The sequence below is a fragment of the Trichoderma evansii genome (assembly GCF_050947405.1).
Source record: "Trichoderma evansii strain SZMC 28006 chromosome Unknown GGI43scaffold_2, whole genome shotgun sequence".
Classification (NCBI taxonomy): domain Eukaryota; kingdom Fungi; phylum Ascomycota; class Sordariomycetes; order Hypocreales; family Hypocreaceae; genus Trichoderma; species Trichoderma evansii.
The window spans coordinates 3,178,825-3,199,542 of NW_028145204.1; the positions used below are offsets into that span (position 1 = coordinate 3,178,825).

Here is a 20,718-nt window from a genome sequence, read left to right on the forward strand (position 1 = left end):
GTAATCCTACAAAAGCCTAGCTTTTCCCTTGCCCAGCTGTCTCGCCCTTTCTCGGCTTCCCAAGGAAGGGTTCACTGACGGGCCTAAATCACATCCCCGCAGCGCTGGTGGGGGACAAACACCTAGAACGGGAGGGCTGGCGAATCGCCGTCGTTGAAAAATCCTGCTGCCTGGTGCCTGTGGTGGCGACGGTTGGAGCTAATTGGAGGATTTAAATGGCACCGGAGGGCTGATCTTGGAGTCCCCAAAGCGTGGTTTGGGAGATTGGAATGATACGAGCAGATACAACGTCACGTGCACACGATTACTATTCAAGATCACATGACTGTATTAGGTGCTTGTTATAGTTTTCATTTCAACAGCTTCGTTGCCGTGCGCGAGATAGACTAAATAAAATACATTATATTCCCATTATTTTTTACATCCCATATCCAGTCATTGACATGTCTTCTCGCACGGCTTTTTCACATCCTCCACCTAGGCATACTTGATTGTAAATGCCGGAGACTCGCTTATGTACCAGTCCTCCTTCTTCTTCTCATTGCCGAAAATGCGCAGCGCATGGAAAACGACTTTATAAGTTCCAGGGGGAGCAAACTTGTTATCAGTCAGCTCGCCGCTCCAAGGAATAGAAGTGGGACCTCGGCTCTGCCACAGAAGAGGCGACCCACTGGGCTGACCAATGGACGTGGTGTCAAAGAACTTCTTCGTTGTGATCTTGGTACCATGAGGAGGCGCTGATAACAGAACAAGATCAGCACGAACAAGCCGGGTTCCAAGAGCCGGGGCGACGACGAGAGCGGGAAGAATATCCGTAGGCCCAGCATTGCCGGGACCGGGGATCGTAAATACGGTTCCATTGGCAAGGGGTTTCAGGTTTGTATCGGTGGAATTGCTAATCCATGAATCCTCCGGGAAGAGAACCTGCTGCTTTTGCAGAGAGCCGGTAAGGCCCTGGTATGGGACAGAAAGATGGGAGCCATCAGTACCGTTCACCGTGATGTAACCCGACCACAGGCCAAGGCGCGTAGCATCAACGCCTCGGGGAGGTGTAGGGAAGACATCAATAGTGATCGACCTTCCAGCAGGGAGAGTCACTTGCTGCTGGCTGAGCCTGACGGAAGCGTGAGACGCAACGGCATCGTTGGGGAAGTCAGCTGCGTAGCCGCTGCTATTGGCCAGAGTGTAGAATGTATCAGTGGGAACGTGGCCAATCTTATATGTGATTTTGTTCTTGCTGGCGTTCTTTAGAGTAATTTGTCGCTTCGAAATGAAGTGATCGGTGTCGTTGAATGACAAGCTGGATGGGGAGAGAAGAGTGGTCGCAAAGGCTGCATCGTAGGCCTGGATGAGACCACCGCCTTGTTGAGCAACCGGGGCAAGGAAGTCGTAAAACTTGGCGCCATCGTTGAAAAGCTGGGGGTTGGCAGTAGTAGCCAGAAGATTCTCAAGCAAGACAGGATCAAAGTTGGAGCGAGCCTGAGCAACCAGGGCAACAGCAGCAGCAGTCAATGGACAGGCCATTGATGTGCCGGAGAGGGTTGCGTAACCACCAAGAGCAACGGGATAAGTAGACAAGATGTTGCCACCAGGAGAGCTGATCTGGGGCTTGACGTCCATTTCCCAGGTAGGGCCCCAGCTCGTGTAAGTGCTGAGGGCGCCGCCAGTCACCTTGTTGTCAGAGAATTGAATCTGCTTAGTAGCGTCATTTAGAGAAACCATTGATAGAGTAACAGTCTTTCCGTCCTTGATGGCAGCAATCCAAGCCGCTCCAGTGGAATCCTCAACCATACCAGCACCGACAATCTGAGGAACAGTACTAACGTCGACTGACAGGGCGCCAGCAATGGTGTTATAGTAGAGGAGATACTTGCCGCCCTTGGCAGCAACATTTTGTGCCTTCTGGACAAACGTGCAGGTGCCTCGGCGAACAAGAACAATGTGATCGGACAAATCAGGAGTGTTATCAGGGAGTGGCGAGCATCCGTCGTCTGCAATGGTGGTGTCGAGTGTCAGAGCATATACGGGCTTGGTAATGCCCTTCCAACCTTCAGCTCCTTTAGACGAAGGAACGTAACCGAATTTTGTGTCAGCACCGCTATCAATCTTGTAGCTGGAGAGCAAGAAAACGGTTGGGATATTCTGGTTGTCAACAGAACCAACAGCAAGAACCTTTTTGCCGTTGGCCGCCGTGCTGGCGTAGAAAAGGCCGTGATCACCATCGTTACCCGCAGAGACAGTGCATGGAACACCAGCACTGACGATTCTGGCAACAGCAACTGCCCAAGGCTCTTCGGCCCAGCCAGATGGGCCTCCAATGGAGGCTGTGATGATTTGAGCGCCATCTTCAAAGGCCTTGTTGTATGCAGCGATCAGGACATCATTACCAGCCTGGCCTTCACAGCCAAAAACTCGGTAAGCACCAAGAGTGACATCAGGAGCACCGCCCGTGAATCCGTAGGGATTCTTCTGCGCAGCAATGATACCAGCAACGTGAGATCCGTGGCCGGCACAGTCCATAGGATCATTGTCAGGCACAGGAGTATTAGAGCCACTATAGTTGTCGCCAACCAAGTCGGTACCAAAAGACACCAAACAACCTGCACCAAAGCAGCCACCTAGAGCAGGGTGGGTGTAATCAATCTAACATCACATAAGCTTATGTCTGGGAGAGAAGAACCAAGTGGAAAAGGTTAGTTTCCACTTACACCTGTGTCGATCACCGCAACCCTAACGCCCTTGCCGGTGTAGCCCTTTGCCTGTAGCTTATCGATCTGGACCATTTTGTGAGGAGGAAAGTTGCTAGGATCTGTCGGGCTCACGTCTCTGGACTGTATAGCGGGAAGAGAGTTTTTACCGGCAACCCACTCAACTTTCGGATTGGGAGCCTGAATCAGGGTAACCGGCCACATGTTCTTAACGGCAGGCAGCTGGGCCATCTTCTGGGCTTTGTCTTCATGATTGGCGAGATCTTTGAGTTGGACTGAGACACCTTTGAACAGCTTGTAATCGAACTTCATGCGGGTCGACCCTTCGCCATTGAGCTGCTTATAAAATTCGGCAGTATCCTAATTGCGCCTCGTCAGCATTTCCACAGTCGTAGCTACATTGATATATGCCAATAGCCGAGCGAGTAACTCACATGATCATTCTCAAATTCAAAGATATAAGCGCCCGGGACGATTTTTGATGGGTGGCCGGAGCCCCGAGCTATGGCTCCAGTTATAGTCGCCAGCAGCGACACAAGCAAAGCTGAGCGAACCATCTTGGGATACTATTTGTTTGAAGATGAAAGTGCTACAGCGGCGCAATGCTTGCGAGAGGATGAGTTGAGACAATGACCGGTACGCCAGGCTCCGAGCGACCAGAACGCTGCTCTCTACTTCACTGAAAACGGCCATCGAGGTGACGGGATACCCCGAGTATAAGTAGTTCCTCCCTCGAGACAAGACCACAGGCCCTGCAGTCGGCTGGAGCCGTCAAACATGGCTTGGTTCAGAAATTTCTTTCGGAAATAAGCCATCAATCGCTATAATGACTTAGAACGCGATGTTCGACGCACACATTGATGCAGTATCCAAGACACGGCCAACGGTCATTGGGGGACCTGAAAGCTCATTACCCCCCTGCAGCTGTGGCTTCAGGGGTCTAAGACCTTTTGTCCCATGCTAGCCGCACATGATAGCGGTAGTATTTTTGTAGTACAAATTGCATCCGCCAAGATCACTATCTCATCTGGATAGGCTCAGTGGACAACTGAATTTGAGCACGCGATGAGGATATATGCGGAGCCATTTTCTCACCGGACTACATACGTTAGATCGGAATCGCCACTACCACTTTTACCTACCTCATTGGGACGGTCGGCCGTGGCGACTGGCCTCAAGACAAGGCTTGGGCCACAAGGTTATCCTAGCTACGAAGCGGAGTCAATCGGTAGCCGCCGATGCAGCGCACTTACATACTATGTGTGATATCAGTCTAGCTCCTGTATTATTTTGTGCTCTCGTGCTACAGACTTGGCGCATGAACTATAAGTCCTTATCATTGAAGAGGGAGGGGAAATTCCCATAGGAAATCTCTAGAATAATGGTCAAAGGGGCTCGTAGTGCAAGCAATGGCTAGTGTTCGGGAGACTACAGATCTGCACGGTTGCTTGCAGAGGTAGTATAAAAAAGCTTATTCAACAGAACCTCATACCTTACTTTACAAGGTAAGGATAGGTACAATGCGACCCAGGAAACATCCATTCTAGGAAATATCCATCCTTCAAGCGGAATGCGCCGCGAGGCGCAGATGATAATGGCGCAAAACTACCTCGACATCCCAGCTCATTCATGTCGTACGACGCTGCTAAACCAATATGCTACTACGCTATGCCGTGAACCAAGGTACAGTAACGCAAGGAACCGCAGATAGTCGTATCAGGCCCGCGAATAGCACCGTAGCCCGCTGTTTAGAGCGGTCGCCGGCTCTCATGCAGGTCAAATTAGGTGCTCTATTCCCAGTAAGCTTGATTATTAGCTATTTTTGCCGAAGTGTTGCTCCACATTCGGTGGTCGGTACGGAGCATCCATCGCTGGCGTTGCGCCACAGCCCTTGTCGTCTATGCAAATCTCGGCATTCACTTTTGCCCGCCATTGGTGAAGCTGCTTTCGCAGAATTGTGCCGAAAACAAAGGCGTACAATTTTTCAAACAACTTTATTTCTAACACATATACGCCTGCTAAGAAAATCTAGACCTATAGATAAGATAATTAGTGATAATTCGGATTACAGCTATACTTACAGCTCCAGTGGTGGATGGCGCAGATATGGGCTGGTCTATGAGTAGAGAGGTGGTGGAGATGTGTGCCGTTCACATGCCTTGCTTGTCAAGTCAAAGGTCCCTTGAACAAGCTCCTCAGTTCTATCTAGCTAAGGATTGACCGGGTCTACGATGGACTTTTGTATTTGCTCTTAGCTCATTCCGTAAGGTCGCAAAATGCACCTGTTGGTTGGTGCTCCTCGTGGGCCTATCTTAGTGATACAACTTTGTCCGCCACTTGTCGACTGTCAGGCGTGCGAGGGAAGGAGGATACAAATGGTCCATGGTTCCATTTTTTATTACAAAACGTTCTATATAAGTAGATCAATCGTCACCAGTAAATAAAACTGAACGATATCCAGGCGTCTATGGGGAGAACAAAGATGGATGGTTTGTCCATCGCCGATCGCCATACCAATTTGGAGGCCGGGATTCTAATCAAGAGAAATGCCTGAATCATCTTAGCCAAAATCTTGGCCAAGAAAGTCAGAGCGTCGAAGTGTGCGGAGAACCCAGACCATATCATTAATATACATGTACTTATTGGCCATAAAATAGGAGCAATTTAACATGGATAAGGGCTAATTATCGTTTTGACATGTTAGCCCCAGGGATCTTTTCCTCCACAGCCGCAACGCTACCCCAGATTCGGCATTCATAAAAAAGTTCCTCGGAGGGCTGGATCAATCCACTCGTAGAGAGCGCCCTTTCGACGCATTGCATACAAGTAGACGCTCTTGGCATGCCAAGATGAGCGACAAAAATCCCTTTCTTTTTGTGGTGCCAAGATAGCCAGAGAAAACCCCTACTGGATAGTTTCTTGGCGATTCATAAGGTCTGCATTTTGCATTGGCTGTAGCTGACGAGCGCCATCTTGTAAGATTGAAGAGTTGACATTTTTCTTTACCGTCAACATAGCGCTTGAGCCAGTCGGTCGTATGGGCATTCAATCTCAAGAATAAAGGATACAATTTTATAAACATTTTCATCTATTTGAGAGCTCACGGCCTGTATTCCAAAAGACCCGCTGCAGATATTCTATAAACCATCACTTAACTGATTCGAACCCCCAGCAGCCCGGCGCCCGACATTGAATGACGATTTCGAGATTGATAGACAGCCAACGTGTACCATGCGATTTTACGGCAGCCCTGAAAACTCTAATCAGCGCATATTTCCTAACTACAAGATATCTGCATCTTGAATCGACTTGATGGAGCTCTCTTAATCGGCGATGGCATTGAGCTAAGAAATCGCTATCTTGTAGGAAGCTTGAGATGTGGTTCATGGCTTGCTCACTGACTCCAATTGGTCCATACCACCGTTGGCTTTATATAACTACTTTTCTATACAATTTTTAAGCTAATATATCAGCAGTAAATTCCTCTTTCGAGGGAAGAATCAAAGTGGACAACTATCTTGCTTTGAGACAGCCATTGAAGATGGCCGTGTCTTGGTTGTACCGCGAACAGCAGTGACAAAATCTACAGGGCAGACGTTACATATGCGTGACATGCAGTCAATTGCGCTTAGGCTCCCAATATATATTTCGAGGGTTTGGTACAGTAAGAATTGCGGACTATCGACGGTCCAGATGTACAAATTGTAGAGTCCAGTATCCGTTCTCCAAGCAACGCAACACTGCTTTTGCAGAGAGCTGAGAAGCCGAATCGTACATGGCAGACACCTTAATAGTCAACCTCCAATTGACATTCAAATTACGATGGCAATTGAGGCTCCAGACCTTGATTCATGCAGTCATGAGACTTCAGTTTGCAATGTTACGCATATACTAATTAACAAACGAGCAATATAGCATTCATATGCTAGGGATATAGAAGATAAACTCGAGACATATGACATCCTGCCAGCCAGAGGTAGTGAATACTTATTGCAATCGCCAAAAACTTGTAATAGAGCCGAAAGATCTAAGATTAGCAACTTTTAATAGCCATACTTCAACATTTAGCTTTGAGAGACAATTGGTGAACGTATTCACCAATATAGCTAAATTATACATCATTATAGAGCAACAGTTATCACGCCTTGTCAGTAGTTGAGCATCGTCCCATTAAGCATCTTTATTACATCTCATAGATTAGAGTAAACAAATTACATTCACCTTTTATCTTCAAAAGTCATGTGCGTATTCTTCAACATTCGATTACAATATTTGTCGCAAGTTTTCTAGTCACTCTAGTTATCTCAACGTAAGCATGGTAAAATTTAGTGGCCTAGTAGAACCTTAGCTAGGCATTATTTATATACCCATATCTAATACCGCTTAATCAATGTTGTCATCTTCTATCTACGGATACTGTATCTTCCGCAATTTCACTTACTTTACCTACCCTACTACTATTTCCCTATCTTCTTCTACCTCAACGTGGGGGCAAGAGAGGAAATATGTGGGATGGCTGAGTCAGAAACCCCGAAGTGATGAGCTTATCCCCGGAGTTAATGCACCCTATGGCGCTAGAGACATTCTATCTGGGGCAACAGTTGCCCGAAATGTTAAGCGTAGAGAATTGTACGGGAGCGAGAGCCGCTGACATGGCGTATAGTTATGGAAGATACATCCAGCACTTGCTTGTCAAGCAAAAGAACTCACGAGCAGTATGATTTCAACAAACTAACACAACTCACAATAGCTCTGATTAGCAATAACAACAATTAAGAAAAATTTTTTAGAAGAGTTAATTTAAAGAAACTGACTTCTACAAGCATCTGATTATTTGTTTCATTGTCTAACAAGTGTTTCTCTCACATAAATTAACCACATCAGAGTGAAATCCAAGCATATAAATATATATTTTCAAGTTATTACTCATTCTTTACCAGTGCTTCTCTGCAATATCCACAGTATTCACGTCAACGCCGTCCTTAAACCACCTCTCTTCATCGCTAATCTTTACATCATTTCCACTCATCTGGCGCTTCCTCATCAATCCATTCTCCGCAAAAGTCCAATCCTCAAGGCCATAAGTGCGCCACCACTGTCCGGCTTCATCATACCACTCATACCAGAATTGCACTGCAATCTTATTGTCTGTGAAAGCGAAGAGCTCCTTTCGCAAGCGGTAACCATTCTCCCTCTTCCACTTATCTGTGAGGAATTTTTGAATCTCATCGCGACCGGTGAAAAATGTGCTACGGTTGCGCCAGATGGAATCTGGGGTGTAGGCCATTTTGACGCCGGCTGGGTTTCTATAGCTTCTGGTAAACAAAGCCAACTAGATGAGAAGAGCGATATACGAACCTGGTGTTCCAGGCATCTTGTGCGGCTTTGACTTTAATTTGGGCCGTCTCTGCCGTGAATGGGGGGTATGGAGCTCGTCCTTCTTGCGCGGCCATTGTGAGTGAAGATGCAGTTGTGACGACTTGCTTGAGTTGTTGAATTGTACAATCAATGAAGAAGAAACAACTCTTGGCAATCTACGTTTGCTCTATTTATGTGAAATCTGAATTTGCATTTCTTTCGTTTATACTTCTTACCTCAGCGCTGCAGCTAAAGCGCTATTGGTACAGCGTCGTAACATTTGCTTTAGCTCATCTAGCGTCCATGGGTTACATCATTTTGATGGCCGCTATCTCTTCGCCAGCGGCACAGCAGCGGCACAGACGTGGCATAGTGATCGGTACGGCTGCCGGCAGTTAGCGGAAAACTGCGCCATTTCCGCCGATTCCGCACGGAAACACAAAATAGCTTTAAACAGCGACAGCCGTCATATAACATTATTCGGAATGCGCCATTTGTGCTGAATTGAAGGATTTTGTAATTTAGTTGCAATCATGGGAACAATCTGATTGATTCATTTGGAACTATTGCACAAGGGCGAATCTTGGCTTAGGCACTACTCCATATACCATCTCTTTAGAATCCCATATCGCGTATAAGTCATCTGGCATACATATCACGTATATATAGAGTTAGATAGTTCCAAACTTTTTGAACTAGTTTGACAAGTCTCAATTGCTTTAAATTCTCATCGCTAACTACTTGTACAAGCTTAATGTAACCCTTAAAACTGCACGCTGAGCCATGTGCAGCTTAGTCAGTCCTACAACACATTCCTATTTACTGCGTATTGGCTCAAAGTCGCCCTCAAGCGGCAGTCAAGGTACCAGCCTCAATGTTGTTGCCAAGGGGATCGTAGATGAAAGCAGCGTAGTAGCGAGGGTGGATTCCAGCTCGAATTCCGGGAGCTCCATTGTCCTTTCCGCTCGCAGAAAGAGCGGCGGCGTGGAAAGCATCAACAGCCTTGGTATCTATAAAAGAATAGTTAATATCTATACTAGTTGAAAGGCTACATGGCAAGCTATGTAGAACGAAGATATGAAGGGGATATGATATCTTTTTACTTACCGGCTGCTTGGAAAGCGACGTGAGTGTAGCTAGACTTATCGCTAGCCTTCAGGACGAATTCAGGTCCGGCAGTGCCAAAGCCAACCATTCCCTCTGGGAAACCAGGAAGGACATTCAGGCCGAGAGTCTTGAGAAGAGTGGTGTAGAATTGAACGGTGGGGGCGAAGTCAGCCTGAGCGACCCTGACGAGAACGTGTCCGATAGGCATTGTGGCGGATTGAAAAGTTTGTTAACTTAGTTAAAAGTAGAAGAGTTGAGTTGTGAATGTGTTAAGTTGTCTTGATTGAAACTGAATGTTTGTTGTGTGTAATGTATTTCGTCGTTTCTAGAGGGGGTCGCTTCATGGTCTTATATACTCGATTCCAAGATATTGAGAGCTGCTTCATTATGCCCAGTATAAACGCTGATAAATCACAAGTTTAGAACGAATGCCCGAAACCTATCAAAGATTACACATCTTTCATCACCAACTCCCACTTCAATTCATTTAGTGGCGTCATGAGTTGCTACTTTGCAGGCTTTCCCCCAGGATAAAGCTTTGTCAGAAATGCCAGAATTGTGACGCTAATACCATTCCGGTAGCCAGTACCCTTGTCATCTTAGTGGCTCCCAGCGGCTAGTTAGTCGGGAAAGACGATTGAAAGAAATAGAGCGGGCACTAAACTTCTTTAAGAGGCCAGTACCCTGGCACTGAGAGCTGCCGTTGTGTTGCATACTTGGAAGTTTCAGTATATCTATGCATCTCCAGGTTGGAATCTAAAGATACGAAGCAGTCGCTTATACAAGCAGCTGAACTAATACTTTATAGTAAAGTCGTGGGGAATAGCCTATCCGTTACGATTACAATTAGATTATATAATACATGGAGTATGATTCAGCTCAATCTACCCAGCAATGCTACGATGCATACAAAAATAACGCTCGCTTGGTTAAAATATTCCAAATGCCTAATCTCTCATATCAGATCAAGGTGTCTCCCAATTCATTCTGCGGCACCAATCAGTGAAGATTTCTTTCGGCATCAGACGGGAGTTAAGCTGAGCACGCTTATGCCACTCATTCCACCTTGCTGCTGTTTCTCGGGCAGTCTTTGAGACACTGAGCTTGATTGCCATGAAAAGCTCTGCTTGAGATTCATTCGACAGATTTATATTTTTTATCTCAAGGATTTTCGATGCGAACTTCTGCGCCGTGTCTTCGCAATAAGCATTCGCTATCGGGTCCAAGCAAAAGAGCAGCCGATTTATTACGATGGAGACAGCAAAGCTGAATCCGAGAGCCTCATGCTGCCTGTCTGTATCTATTTGCATATAAGGGCAGCCTGGTGCAGTTGACCCAAAATAGTCTTCCTGCCATTGCAAACATGCTAGCCGGAGTCGATACAGATTGCTCATAACATCGTCAATCCAATAGTCTGGAGTGTTGTCGCGAGTGACGCAAATGATCTGCGTCGTTTTATTAAAATACTCTGGCACATGGCATACGTTGGTCAATAGCGCTACAATTGGCTCGCTCCTATCAGAAAAAAGATTGTCGTTTGTAGGTATTGAGCGCAGCACTGCTTGCCAAGCGTCATCACTTAAAAAACAGCTCTGGTTAACGTTAAGCGCGTCGTGGAACTAGTAAATGCACCGTTAGTAACTCAGATCTTGCGCTAAATATGTGCGGAGATGAAGGGTGAGGGTTACAATTTGACCAACATGGGATAGCACCAGTGCCCTCTCGAAGTCGCTCTGACAGCGTTCAGGGCCACGAAGTTTGATCAGTGCTGCTGCCCCTGAGGAGTGGTAGTTCCAAGCGTCTTCAGTCGACATTTTCAACAACTATGTATTGTTGTAAGCAGAAAGACTAGGCATATTTGTAAACGCGTATCAAGTTTACCTCGTATATTCCAAGTAGCTCTGTGGCACAGAGCACGTCTGGCCCAAAACATGAGTCAGGACACTGCAGCTCGGCTTGAAGAGCCGTCAATGCTTCTGCGTAAAGCTTCAATATGTTGCCGGATGCCGGCTCCGATGGGGAAGCAAGCCATTGCTGAGCTCTAGCGGCCACACATGCAGCAGCCTTGTCTAGAGCACGATTATGCCCGATGCGGCCCGGCAGATAGTTCAAGTATGACCAATGCCGGCGGCCGAGAATATCGCTTAACATATCCGGCTTGTTTGCAAGAGAGCTTGCTGTTGCATAGCTGATATGAAATGAAGTCAACTGTGACAGATCAAGAAGATCAAAGTTGTATTGCGTTCTCATTCTCTCGTATTGACAGCTCGGTAGGCTCGGCACGATGGCCCGAATCGCCTCCCAAGCAATATCTCTCTTTCCATTTTCTTTGTTATAAAATATTTCAACTGGATACTGTACAAGGTTATGCTGTCCATAGCCACCTCGTTTTCGTCTGGCATGGGCAGGTTTGCTCATAGCCTGCCTCCGTATAAGCTTCCTGGCTTGTTTATCATCAGGGATCAGCCGATTGGTTGCCGTTATGAAAACAAGATCCGGCATGGTATCTGTGTTGGCGATGAGGAATCAATTTTTACCAGTGTGAATGAGAACCTTGCAAAAAAAAAAAAAATACGGAGAATATCCGCTAGATTTAGAAAATTCGAAAAGGGTTCATGAGACCACGTTTAAGAGAGATTCAGCCTTCAAGCGGCCGTGAATGCTGACAGTTTAGCGTCTTCGGAGAGCTCCGCTTGAGAACTCGGATATGGAAGCGAGGAGTGGCGTGGGATGCGGGGCAGAAAAAATGACAGGGGTACTGATTTCCCTAACTGGAATGGTGTTTTAACTGTGTCAATCTAGGGCGGAAGACTTGATTATTTTAAAGACTCGCGATGAACCGTGGCAAAAGCCGAGACTTTTTCTCCTTACAAGCCCGAGATAAAATCCCGAGATAATACTATGGAGAATGCTTGGTAAATGGTACGAAGTAATGCGATCCTTCGTTTGGAATCTTTCATATTCAGCCTCGGAGAGGCTCGATTCAGTTCCACGACGACTTACCCTAATAAAACCGGTGGCTTAATTGCTACTTCGTCATGATGTAAAATGATGGCGCACCGAGAACTGTTCAGAGGAGCGATACATATAGAACCGAACCAATTGTAGCTGACATGTTTCGGTATCAATAACACTTTTTTTAGCCAACTAAACACAGATTTCATTGTCGTGAGTTGCCGAAAACAATCAGCCATCTAGACATTGCCTCGCGCATTCTCTTATCACTACAGCAGACGAGAAATGCGCAGCAGGCCTTTTCTACTTCAACCTACCGATCTATATCCCGGCAACATATTCATCAATAGGGATTGGAACTTCATGATGATCATCGACCTTGAGTGGGTGTGGGCTTTGCCTGCAGAGATGCTCCATGCTCTGCCTCTCTCTCGCTCTGCCTGATCCCTCTTTCTCAGAGGATTTCCCTTGCCCGCAAAGATACGACTGAGTCAACAATGGATAAAACCACCAAGCCTCCGTATTGGTGATTCATGTTGCTGAATCAATTCCATGCCCTATCATGATTGGCAGATGAGTAAGGCAGCTGCAAAACTTGCTGAAACTGCGTATAGAGAAAAAGCTCTAGCAAGTAGAGAGCTCGGCAGTCATAAAGCCAATAAGAAGCGCCATATTACAGTCCAGCAGCGGCACTCTCTCGGCGTACATGGAAATTTAGGAAGAAAACATGCTGAATAGGCATGATTCGCCCTGGTAGCTGTCAGTTCTAAGTTCTTTCATACCTTCATGATCGCTGGCCTTTCAAGAACATTGAAAATTATCACATTATCAACGGAGTAGAGGCTACAGGCAACAGTTGAATAGAGCGTCGTTCAGCCTGTTAAATAAGCTCGCCCTGTAAAAGGGTTTCAAGGGAAATATCCATTCGACAAAGCCAATTGTTTAGGGCTTGGGTGTCATAACAAGTTCTAAACATGCCACTTCGAGCAGTCATAGACCAGATTGAAGTATGGAAGGGTATAGAATATATAATCAATATTTTTAAGTAATATGAAATTTAAGAACATCTACGTAAACAAAATAAACTGGTATCAAGGCAGCTTGGAAATTTCCTTCACGGATATCCGTGAAATTCACCATTGGCTGCTTTGTAATGCTGATTGAATGAGGTATCCAAGCGTTTATGCGGATTGTGCCCCACATTACAGCGGGCTACGGAAGCAGGATTGTGACAAATAGACTTACTTGTTCAGGAACTCCGCCAAAGCGTACGATATGGAGTTAAAGGGTATGTTGCTAATACCTTCGTATTTCCGACAGCCAGTTTGCTCAAATCCATATGATCAGGAAGAATTGCGGTCACCATATGAGATGCGAATAAATGAAGTTGTTGTTCACGGAGAGCCGTGAATAGTAGCGGAAATTTATCAGCATGTATTGGTATAGATCAATACTAAGCAATGCTTCAATGTTGATACCTAGTTGAATACGCAAATATAAAGATCCATCCAAACGGTCTCCAAGATAATCTTATTCACCCAGTATTGATATCTTTCATTTAGATTTAACAAAAAACATGACTGCCGAAACTCTCTCTCTTGAAGGCAAGACTGCCTTGATCACTGGCTCGGGCAGAGAAAATGGCATTGGCGCTGCCATCGCCAGAGCTTTTGCCCGGAACGGTGCAGCTGTTGCAATTCACTATGTCTCGGAGAGCTCCAAGGCTCGTGCTGAGAAGGTGGCAGCAGATCTCAGTCGGGAGTTTGGAACCAAAACAACCGTTGTCCAAGGAGCGGTGGAGAAGCCCGGCACTGCGACGAAGATAGTCAAAGAAACCTTGGAAGGACTTGGCGCTTCCCACATTGACATTCTGGGTATGTACTTGAGAAAACCTCAAAGTTTGTTAAATGAGACTTGGACGTGACTGATAGTTGGCTGTGAACCAGTGAATAACGCTGGATATGGAAACCCTAAAAAACTCTCAGAGGCAACGCCAGAAATCCTTGAAGCCGAATTCGGTATCAATGTCTTTGGCTCGATTTACCTAACACAAGCTGTCGTTGGATTAGGTAAAATGCCCAGAGGCGGGCGCATCATCAATGTCGGCTCTATCGCCTCAAAACTTGGTCCCGAAGTTAGTGCAGTCTACAGCGCAACAAAGGCTGCGCAAGATAGTCTCACGGCGTCTTGGGCTGGCGAGGTGAGCTCTTCTTTTTGATAAGATTACTATTCTCACAAATACATATTGGTTCTAATGGCAATAATAGCTTGGCCGTGGCCATGGAATTACCGTTAACACCCTTGCCCCGGGGCCAATCCTGACAGACATGTCGAGACAGTTCATACAGGCAGACGAGGGAACCGCCGCAGCTGATTTAATGAAAGGGGTTACGGCGCAGACGCGAGCTGAGGCACGAATTGGGACAGTCGAAGATATGGCCGATGCTGCGTTGCTCCTGGTTTCGGAGAAGAGCCGCTGGCTTACCGCACAATGGATCTCCGTCAGCGGCGGAGTCACTGGAACTATGTAAATGGGTAGTGCTATTGGGCACTTCTTTCGGCCTGCCTTTTACAATGGTCTGTTCAATTAAAGCTAAATCACGGCTTTTCGAGGGATTTTGAAAGTTGGCTCTACCTCATTTTACAAGAAATATCATGATACGGCCAAATATAGTGAGATAAAACAGCGTTATACTTATTCAAAGTCATCTGGCTTTTCTTGTCGCTATCAGAGTAACAGGCTACGAATATAGCGTATATTATCTCTTGAATCGGCGTAGTTGGCGTTCCAATTACGGTACAACCCAACGTTGAATCATCTCTATCGTGCAACCCCAGAAATCCGCGATGCTTGAATTATCCAATACTTTCAGAGTAGGTAGTCGCTGCTGTTGGCTTTGCCTGGCCTCAGCCTCATCAACCCCCTCATTAAAACCATTGGCCTTTACAAACATTTAAATTGCGCTATTCTGATTCTCTAAGAAATTAAAAGTGCCACACAACTCATCAAGGGGATTATTTATGGCTACAAGACATGAGATTATTATTAGAAGTGCAGTAGACGCGATACGTTGTTCAGTTTTGGCTTAATGACCTCTAAATAACTAATCATTGCTATTATTAAGGCAAGTGGTTAACTGGCTGACAGCCAAAGCCCTAATGTGTATAAAATTGCGCCGAAACACGAGATGGAGCGGACTTTGGAAAAGTATGCGGACAAAGCTATGCCTGAAGATGGTAAAACGGCCCACTTTAGAGTGCTACCGATCCCGCTAACTCGCACTTAAAATCGAAGTAGACTAACTAGCATTACTAACTCAGGATTGCCATGCTTGGCAGATGGAAATTAATAAGCCAATTGTTGCACGGAACTCCGTGAAATGGACTTTAGGGGTAAACAAAGCAACTCATACCCTTTTCCATCCATACGGAATAGATGAATTCAACAAAGTGCATTCCCTGGCACCAATAACACTGAGCCGCAAGATCCAACCGTAACTTCCGGTAAATGTCAAGATGCAAAAGGGGCAGAAACGAATACCGTCAAGCAACCACGAAGCAGGCCACTATTGTCCGCTATGCAAGAAAACATTCAACCAGGGTAGGAAAATCTCTGAAATTTCGTAGAAAATTACTCCGTAGTTATTCTTATTATAAACACGCGCTAATATCCATTTGTTAGAGTCCTCACGCAAGCGACACTACTACTACTGTCGCTCCAAACTTCCTGACACGAGCAGATCTCGTAGGCGATCTTGCGCCGCATGTGTTCGGGCAAAAACTCGCTGCATCGTGCCTGAAGATACTATTTCAGAAGCTTGTATTCGTTGCCGTGACCGGAGTACAGAATGCGAGTTTGCTGTGGCAGCACAGCGAAAGGGAGAGTCTTCTGGAAGCGATGTAAGTGGTGCAACTCGCGCCGCGGGTAAGCCTTCGAAGCCCCATGGAGATACAACTTCTCTGGCCCTCGCCAGAGGGTCTAGCCCATCTATAAACTTGGAAATCACCGAATTTCCCCAGGGCGCCCCTAATTCTCCAATCTCCCTCGGATGGTCAATGGAAAACATATTGGATACTAGTCTCAAAGATCTCAAGGTGTTTGGGTTTAACACTCCACTTTTTGTTGAACTTGGTATTGATCCTTTGGTTGTTGCTCGGGGTGACGAAACTTGCGTGGTCGAAAGTGGCATATCTGCGTTGAAGCCATGGGACATATCTGGCCCTTCGCTGTTTGAACGTCGGACCTTTTCTAAGCCAAACCAAGGCCCCCTGGTGTCGTTGGCATTGCAGATATTGCGATCTTTTCCCTTTATGATGCTCCGAAAAGCCGCGCTGCCACCGTTTATTCACCCTTTACAAATCTCATGGGCTGAGACTGGAGTGGGGCCGCGGCAACAGGTCAGTTGATACGCTTGCTCACCCTCATATTCTTAAACGCTTGTTCTCCCGCAAAACAGAGTGCCAATTTGGAAATATAGTCATCACAGTTTGCACTTTGAATACTCGTACATTCTGTGAATAATGGCCTTTACTAATATTCCCTTAATGAGCAGTCACTACTTACGTGCATGGGCCTGGTCTCGTTATTCAAAACCCGAACTGATTCCAGCAAGAAGCTTGTTTGGAAGCTGATCAAGCTCGAGCAAGAAAAAATACTTTCCAAGGTATGTGCCCGTTGTTGATATTTGATATTTTTTGAATTTAGAAATAACCATTGCTAGCATTCGGAGTTTGACAAATGGGAGCTCCTGGCTGCTTTCCAAGCCCTGCTCGTGTACTGTTTGCTGCGAGTTCAAGAGGTGCCAGTGGACAATGGCGGCTTTGAAGCCGCCCTTCTCACTACAGTCAATGTAAGTGAGCGGCACACCAACTTCTCCCTAGGCATAGTGTGCGTTCCGCTTTAACAATCACTGAAGCTTGTATTCAATGCGTTAACGTCGTCGACCGGTGGGATCCGCAAGTCAGAGCTTCCTGATGACCCCGGCGTAACTTGGATGGACTGGATCTTCAACGAATCAAGGAGACGGTGAGCGCTCTTGTCAACGTGTTATTGCCATTTAATTATAATTCATACTGATCCACCGGGAAGGACGGTGACTATCTTTCAAATCCTCAATATTATAATTGAAATGTCAACTGAGGCTTCTGCGTATCCCACTTGCGGCTTCGTTCTTATACCTCTGCCAAACAGTGCTCTTCTGTGGAATGCGAATTGTATCGAGGAATGGCAAACAGAATTCCAATTCGAAATCTGCAGCAAGGAGCGGAAAATATACGGGCTCTTGCGAACAGGAGTGTTAATGAAGTTGCTGTTGACCGATGACTGTGTTATACTTAGGACGGTCGAGTGGGAAGATTGGAGGGCTGAGGTTGGTGAGATAGGGACACTCGTGATGATTGTGGGGGCGTTATTAACTTCGACACGAACTTAAGTAAATGGAAGTTGTTCGCTGAGCTCTACCGATAGGTTGCGATTGCGTGGTATGGCATACAAAGCACGAAGGCTCAATGTAATTTTAACAGACCTTTAGAAGATAATGGTCCTCCGTTTCGGAGTCCTTTTTGCATCTCTAGTTTCCGGTTTCACGAAGAACTATTGGCTCCATTATTTGTGCTATTTACAATGTATTAAGTATTATATATATGTTACATTGAGACTCTGCATTAGTAGTCCCCTATTCGTCTACTTTTATATAGTATAAACCAGTCCTCCCCTTAACATAGCTCACCCTCACCCTATCCCCAAGCCTTTCAAATATCCTCTTCTCGCACGTCGTCCGGCTGCTTCCGGTGTTCTCCAGCTTCCACAGCAAAGGCTGCAGTGCAGTCGCCAAGCCAACACAGCTATGATCCCTTATTGTCACCTTGCTTGCAATTATGGCTGCAATCACCGCCAGCAGCAGCTGCAGCCCGACCGTCAAACCCAAGATTAGATGTACAAAGGTCCAGCTGGTGATGTCCAGCTCGATGCCCTTCAAGGGCAGCAATCCCGTAGCGTTGACGTTTGAGTTGACTTGTGCCGTTATAGCAACGACACCGACAGCAAAGGCCGACATAAGCTGACCCATACCGGTAGTATTGCCTCCTTGGGGTCCACCGTAGAAAGATTCAGCCGGATAGCTCTGGAACTGGAAACGCCTAGTGCTGTTGAAGCTGACTCCGAGAGTCGAAGCGCCGTAACCCTGGAGGGCGATGGCTGAGGCAGCTAAACTGGTAACGTTGACGCCGACCTCCTGCACCGGGTACTGAACATTAGTAACCTGCCCTATAGTGATGTTACAGTTGTAAAACCACGGATCTGTTGCCGAGGCTTCAAACGCCAAGACATGCCCCCACGTCGGCCCGGACCCACGATACGGATCTACCATGAACGTTGTCTGCGACCCTCCATTCTGAGCGGGAATTACTATCTGGGACTTGTTTTCGTTGTCAATGGTAATTGTACGTTGTGTACCATCTCCTCCCTTGAGAACCTTCCAGCTCTGACATGTTGTCTGCGTAGATATCGTTCGGTTCGTCGCCACTGACTGGTAGTAATCCAGGTTATCTGGGGTTGTTTCGTAGAAGACGTAATTGCATGAACTCTCGTCACAATACATCAAATCTGCATCCGCGTTATAGAGACTTCCAGCCTTGGGCATCTCATCCATGCCGCCATATCCATATGCAAGAGCGACAAGACCGTAGCTGGGTTTTCAATATTAGCTACCGCACCCGTCACACCCTCGCGTTCGATACTCACTTGTTTGCAGTGTATCTCAGAGCACTGATGGCTTGTGAATTAGACGATAAAACTTTGCCTGTCTGGATATTGGTCATGTCTGGTACGGAGACAGTCCCCGGTGTGGTCACGGCGATTGTATCGGCCGAGTTGATGTTGTAAGTCAGGCCAAGTGTCGCCACAGCTATTTGTGAAGCCTAAATGAAGTCGCCACAATGAGCTCAAGTGTCCAGAGCCATATTTGATCCAGAAAAAGGACCTGAGGCATATTACTTACCACGTTGACCAAGACCCAGAACAAAACATACACCCTCACCCAGTGCCGACGTGTCACATAACCCAGTTGGAAGAGGCTGCTAAAATTTTCGCTCTGCAGAATATAATCGGCCTATTAATTTCAATGAGGCTCAAAATTAGCAAAGTGTTCCTTTTGGTCGTGGCGCAGCTTAATGTTGCCTTACCTCTATCGGCATCCACTCGTGCCAACTCAGAACCCACCACCTCAACTCCCTCACGAGATGTTTCATTGAACTCGCAATATTCAAACCCAGCGCAATAGACAGTGCAATAATCAGCGTGTTGAACTCCTTCTTCTTATTGCTGATCATGGCTGCCTCCCGCGAATACCGCCACAACACCAGGTACGTCCCCATCACCAACAACGCCGTCAAGAACCATCGCACCGCGCACGCAAAGAGCAGCCGCTTCAGCTGATTCTTGCGCTGGAAGTACTCGTTGGAGAAACTATCAGCGCGTCCGTCGCTGCGCCAACTGTCGCTGCGCCAGCTCAGCAGTGACGGCGGGATTTTCATAGTTGCCGCACGCATCTTGAATGTGTGTTTTCCTTCAACCGGAGCGCCCGCACTCGTTGGTTGAAATCGGTTACATGTTCGGGTGGACTCGATTCGACGAGGGTTGATGGCAGCCAATTTATGAGATTAATTTTACTTTGTTTCTCTTTTGTCTTGACACCGGCATCTGCCAATTGTGAAACAGGAGTTTACTCGTGAAGCAGCTGAAATAGAAAAATGGATTGAAACCGACACATTCACTTCTAGAAGGGCTGAACCGTTAGAGTTCAGACGGCACCTTTTACAAAACCATACTAGTATATTGATACTAGCAGCTGTCTGAACCACAAAAAAAACTGTTCGAGCAACAAAAAGGAAGGCCCCCCGTAGTTCCAGGCAGAATGCCCCATCAAATTTTGAGCCTCAAGTTGAGACGCGGCTCTCCTTCTCTCTCTAGTTGTAATTTTCATTTCGTTCTGGCTCATAGGTCTTACTCATTTGCAAAGAATTGTGGCAGTGCTTGTTTGGAGCCATACTTGATACGGACTCGTAACGAATCGCGATAGCCGTAGGGCTAGCCGTTCTAAGTCGCCGAAAGGAGCATCCCCTGGTTTTACGAGGATAGATTCGGCAGATTTCCGCCGTGATGTAAAAGCTTGATTTCTTGTTTTTTTTTCAAGCTGTTGAAAGCTGGTAGCTGTTCAATTGATTGTGGTGTGCCGCATAGCTCTCGCCACGCACATAAGGTTATCTTTAAGGGCGTGGCGAATTGGTTCCCATCACACAATTAGTAACAGCTGTGAACAATACATACCAGATCCTTCAGTGAGCACTTAGCACAGTGTTATCTCGCGCTCTGAGGCCTCACGGAGTTCCTAATAGGCAGTCATCGCACGGGCCAGCAACTAAGACAAGTAATCGGCAGCACCGTCACGCCGCTGCGTTCCATCGTCTGTCATCGGCACGGCCCAGATTTCCTGATCAAACCTGGCTCAGGAATCTCTTCTCCATTCTTCCTTAGCTAATCAAATAACCAGCGGTTATTTTCGTACTTGCGCGTATTTGGTTCCGGAGGCCC

The 20,718-nt window shown here is 46.6% G+C and overlaps 7 protein-coding genes across 7 annotated transcripts; 2 read left to right on the forward strand and 5 right to left on the reverse strand.

Moving 5' to 3' along the window:
* On the reverse strand, nt 1–3,524 carry GGI43DRAFT_172776 (peptidase S8/S53 domain-containing protein). The gene is made up of 3 exons (XM_083199739.1): nt 3,143–3,524; nt 2,709–3,068; nt 1–2,643 (listed from the first exon to the last, which is right to left on the reverse strand). The coding sequence occupies exons 1-3, from the start codon at nt 3,263–3,265 to the stop codon at nt 478–480; spliced, it is 2,649 nt and encodes an 882-aa protein (XP_083065560.1). The 5' UTR covers nt 3,266–3,524; the 3' UTR covers nt 1–477.
* A 4,075-nt stretch (nt 3,525–7,599) lies between these two features.
* Nucleotides 7,600–8,331, reverse strand: GGI43DRAFT_394969 (nuclear transport factor 2 family protein). Its single transcript, XM_083204825.1, has 2 exons — nt 8,067–8,331; nt 7,600–8,014 (listed from the first exon to the last, which is right to left on the reverse strand). Exons 1-2 carry the CDS (start codon nt 8,159–8,161, stop codon nt 7,642–7,644), a joined length of 468 nt encoding a protein of 155 aa, XP_083065561.1. The 5' UTR covers nt 8,162–8,331; the 3' UTR covers nt 7,600–7,641.
* A 461-nt stretch (nt 8,332–8,792) lies between these two features.
* On the reverse strand, nt 8,793–9,710 carry GGI43DRAFT_172933 (VOC family protein). Its single transcript, XM_083199742.1, has 2 exons — nt 9,174–9,710; nt 8,793–9,076 (listed from the first exon to the last, which is right to left on the reverse strand). The coding sequence occupies exons 1-2, from the start codon at nt 9,379–9,381 to the stop codon at nt 8,913–8,915; spliced, it is 372 nt and encodes a 123-aa protein (XP_083065562.1). The 5' UTR covers nt 9,382–9,710; the 3' UTR covers nt 8,793–8,912.
* Nucleotides 9,711–9,938: 228 nt separating this feature from the next.
* Nucleotides 9,939–11,877, reverse strand: GGI43DRAFT_172935 (uncharacterized protein). Its single transcript, XM_083199743.1, has 3 exons — nt 11,055–11,877; nt 10,862–10,996; nt 9,939–10,792 (listed from the first exon to the last, which is right to left on the reverse strand). Exons 1-3 carry the CDS (start codon nt 11,673–11,675, stop codon nt 10,139–10,141), a joined length of 1,410 nt encoding a protein of 469 aa, XP_083065563.1. The 5' UTR covers nt 11,676–11,877; the 3' UTR covers nt 9,939–10,138.
* Nucleotides 11,878–13,704: 1,827 nt separating this feature from the next.
* On the forward strand, nt 13,705–14,687 carry GGI43DRAFT_429859 (SDR family NAD(P)-dependent oxidoreductase; the record flags this gene model as incomplete). Its single annotated transcript, XM_083209179.1, has 3 exons — nt 13,705–14,002; nt 14,075–14,328; nt 14,396–14,687. 3 exons carry the CDS (start codon nt 13,705–13,707, stop codon nt 14,657–14,659), a joined length of 816 nt encoding a protein of 271 aa, XP_083065564.1. The 3' UTR covers nt 14,660–14,687.
* Nucleotides 14,688–15,481: 794 nt separating this feature from the next.
* On the forward strand, nt 15,482–17,701 carry GGI43DRAFT_394978 (uncharacterized protein). Its single transcript, XM_083204826.1, has 6 exons — nt 15,482–15,729; nt 15,811–16,526; nt 16,682–16,792; nt 16,850–16,978; nt 17,045–17,154; nt 17,218–17,701. The coding sequence occupies exons 1-6, from the start codon at nt 15,645–15,647 to the stop codon at nt 17,558–17,560; spliced, it is 1,494 nt and encodes a 497-aa protein (XP_083065565.1). The 5' UTR covers nt 15,482–15,644; the 3' UTR covers nt 17,561–17,701.
* A 102-nt stretch (nt 17,702–17,803) lies between these two features.
* GGI43DRAFT_380071 (uncharacterized protein) lies at nt 17,804–19,676 on the reverse strand (the record flags this gene model as incomplete). The annotated part of the gene is made up of 4 exons (XM_083202925.1): nt 17,804–18,815; nt 18,871–19,046; nt 19,127–19,237; nt 19,311–19,676. The coding sequence occupies 4 exons, from the start codon at nt 19,674–19,676 to the stop codon at nt 17,804–17,806; spliced, it is 1,665 nt and encodes a 554-aa protein (XP_083065566.1).
* Between the last annotated feature and the right edge of the window lie 1,042 nt (nt 19,677–20,718).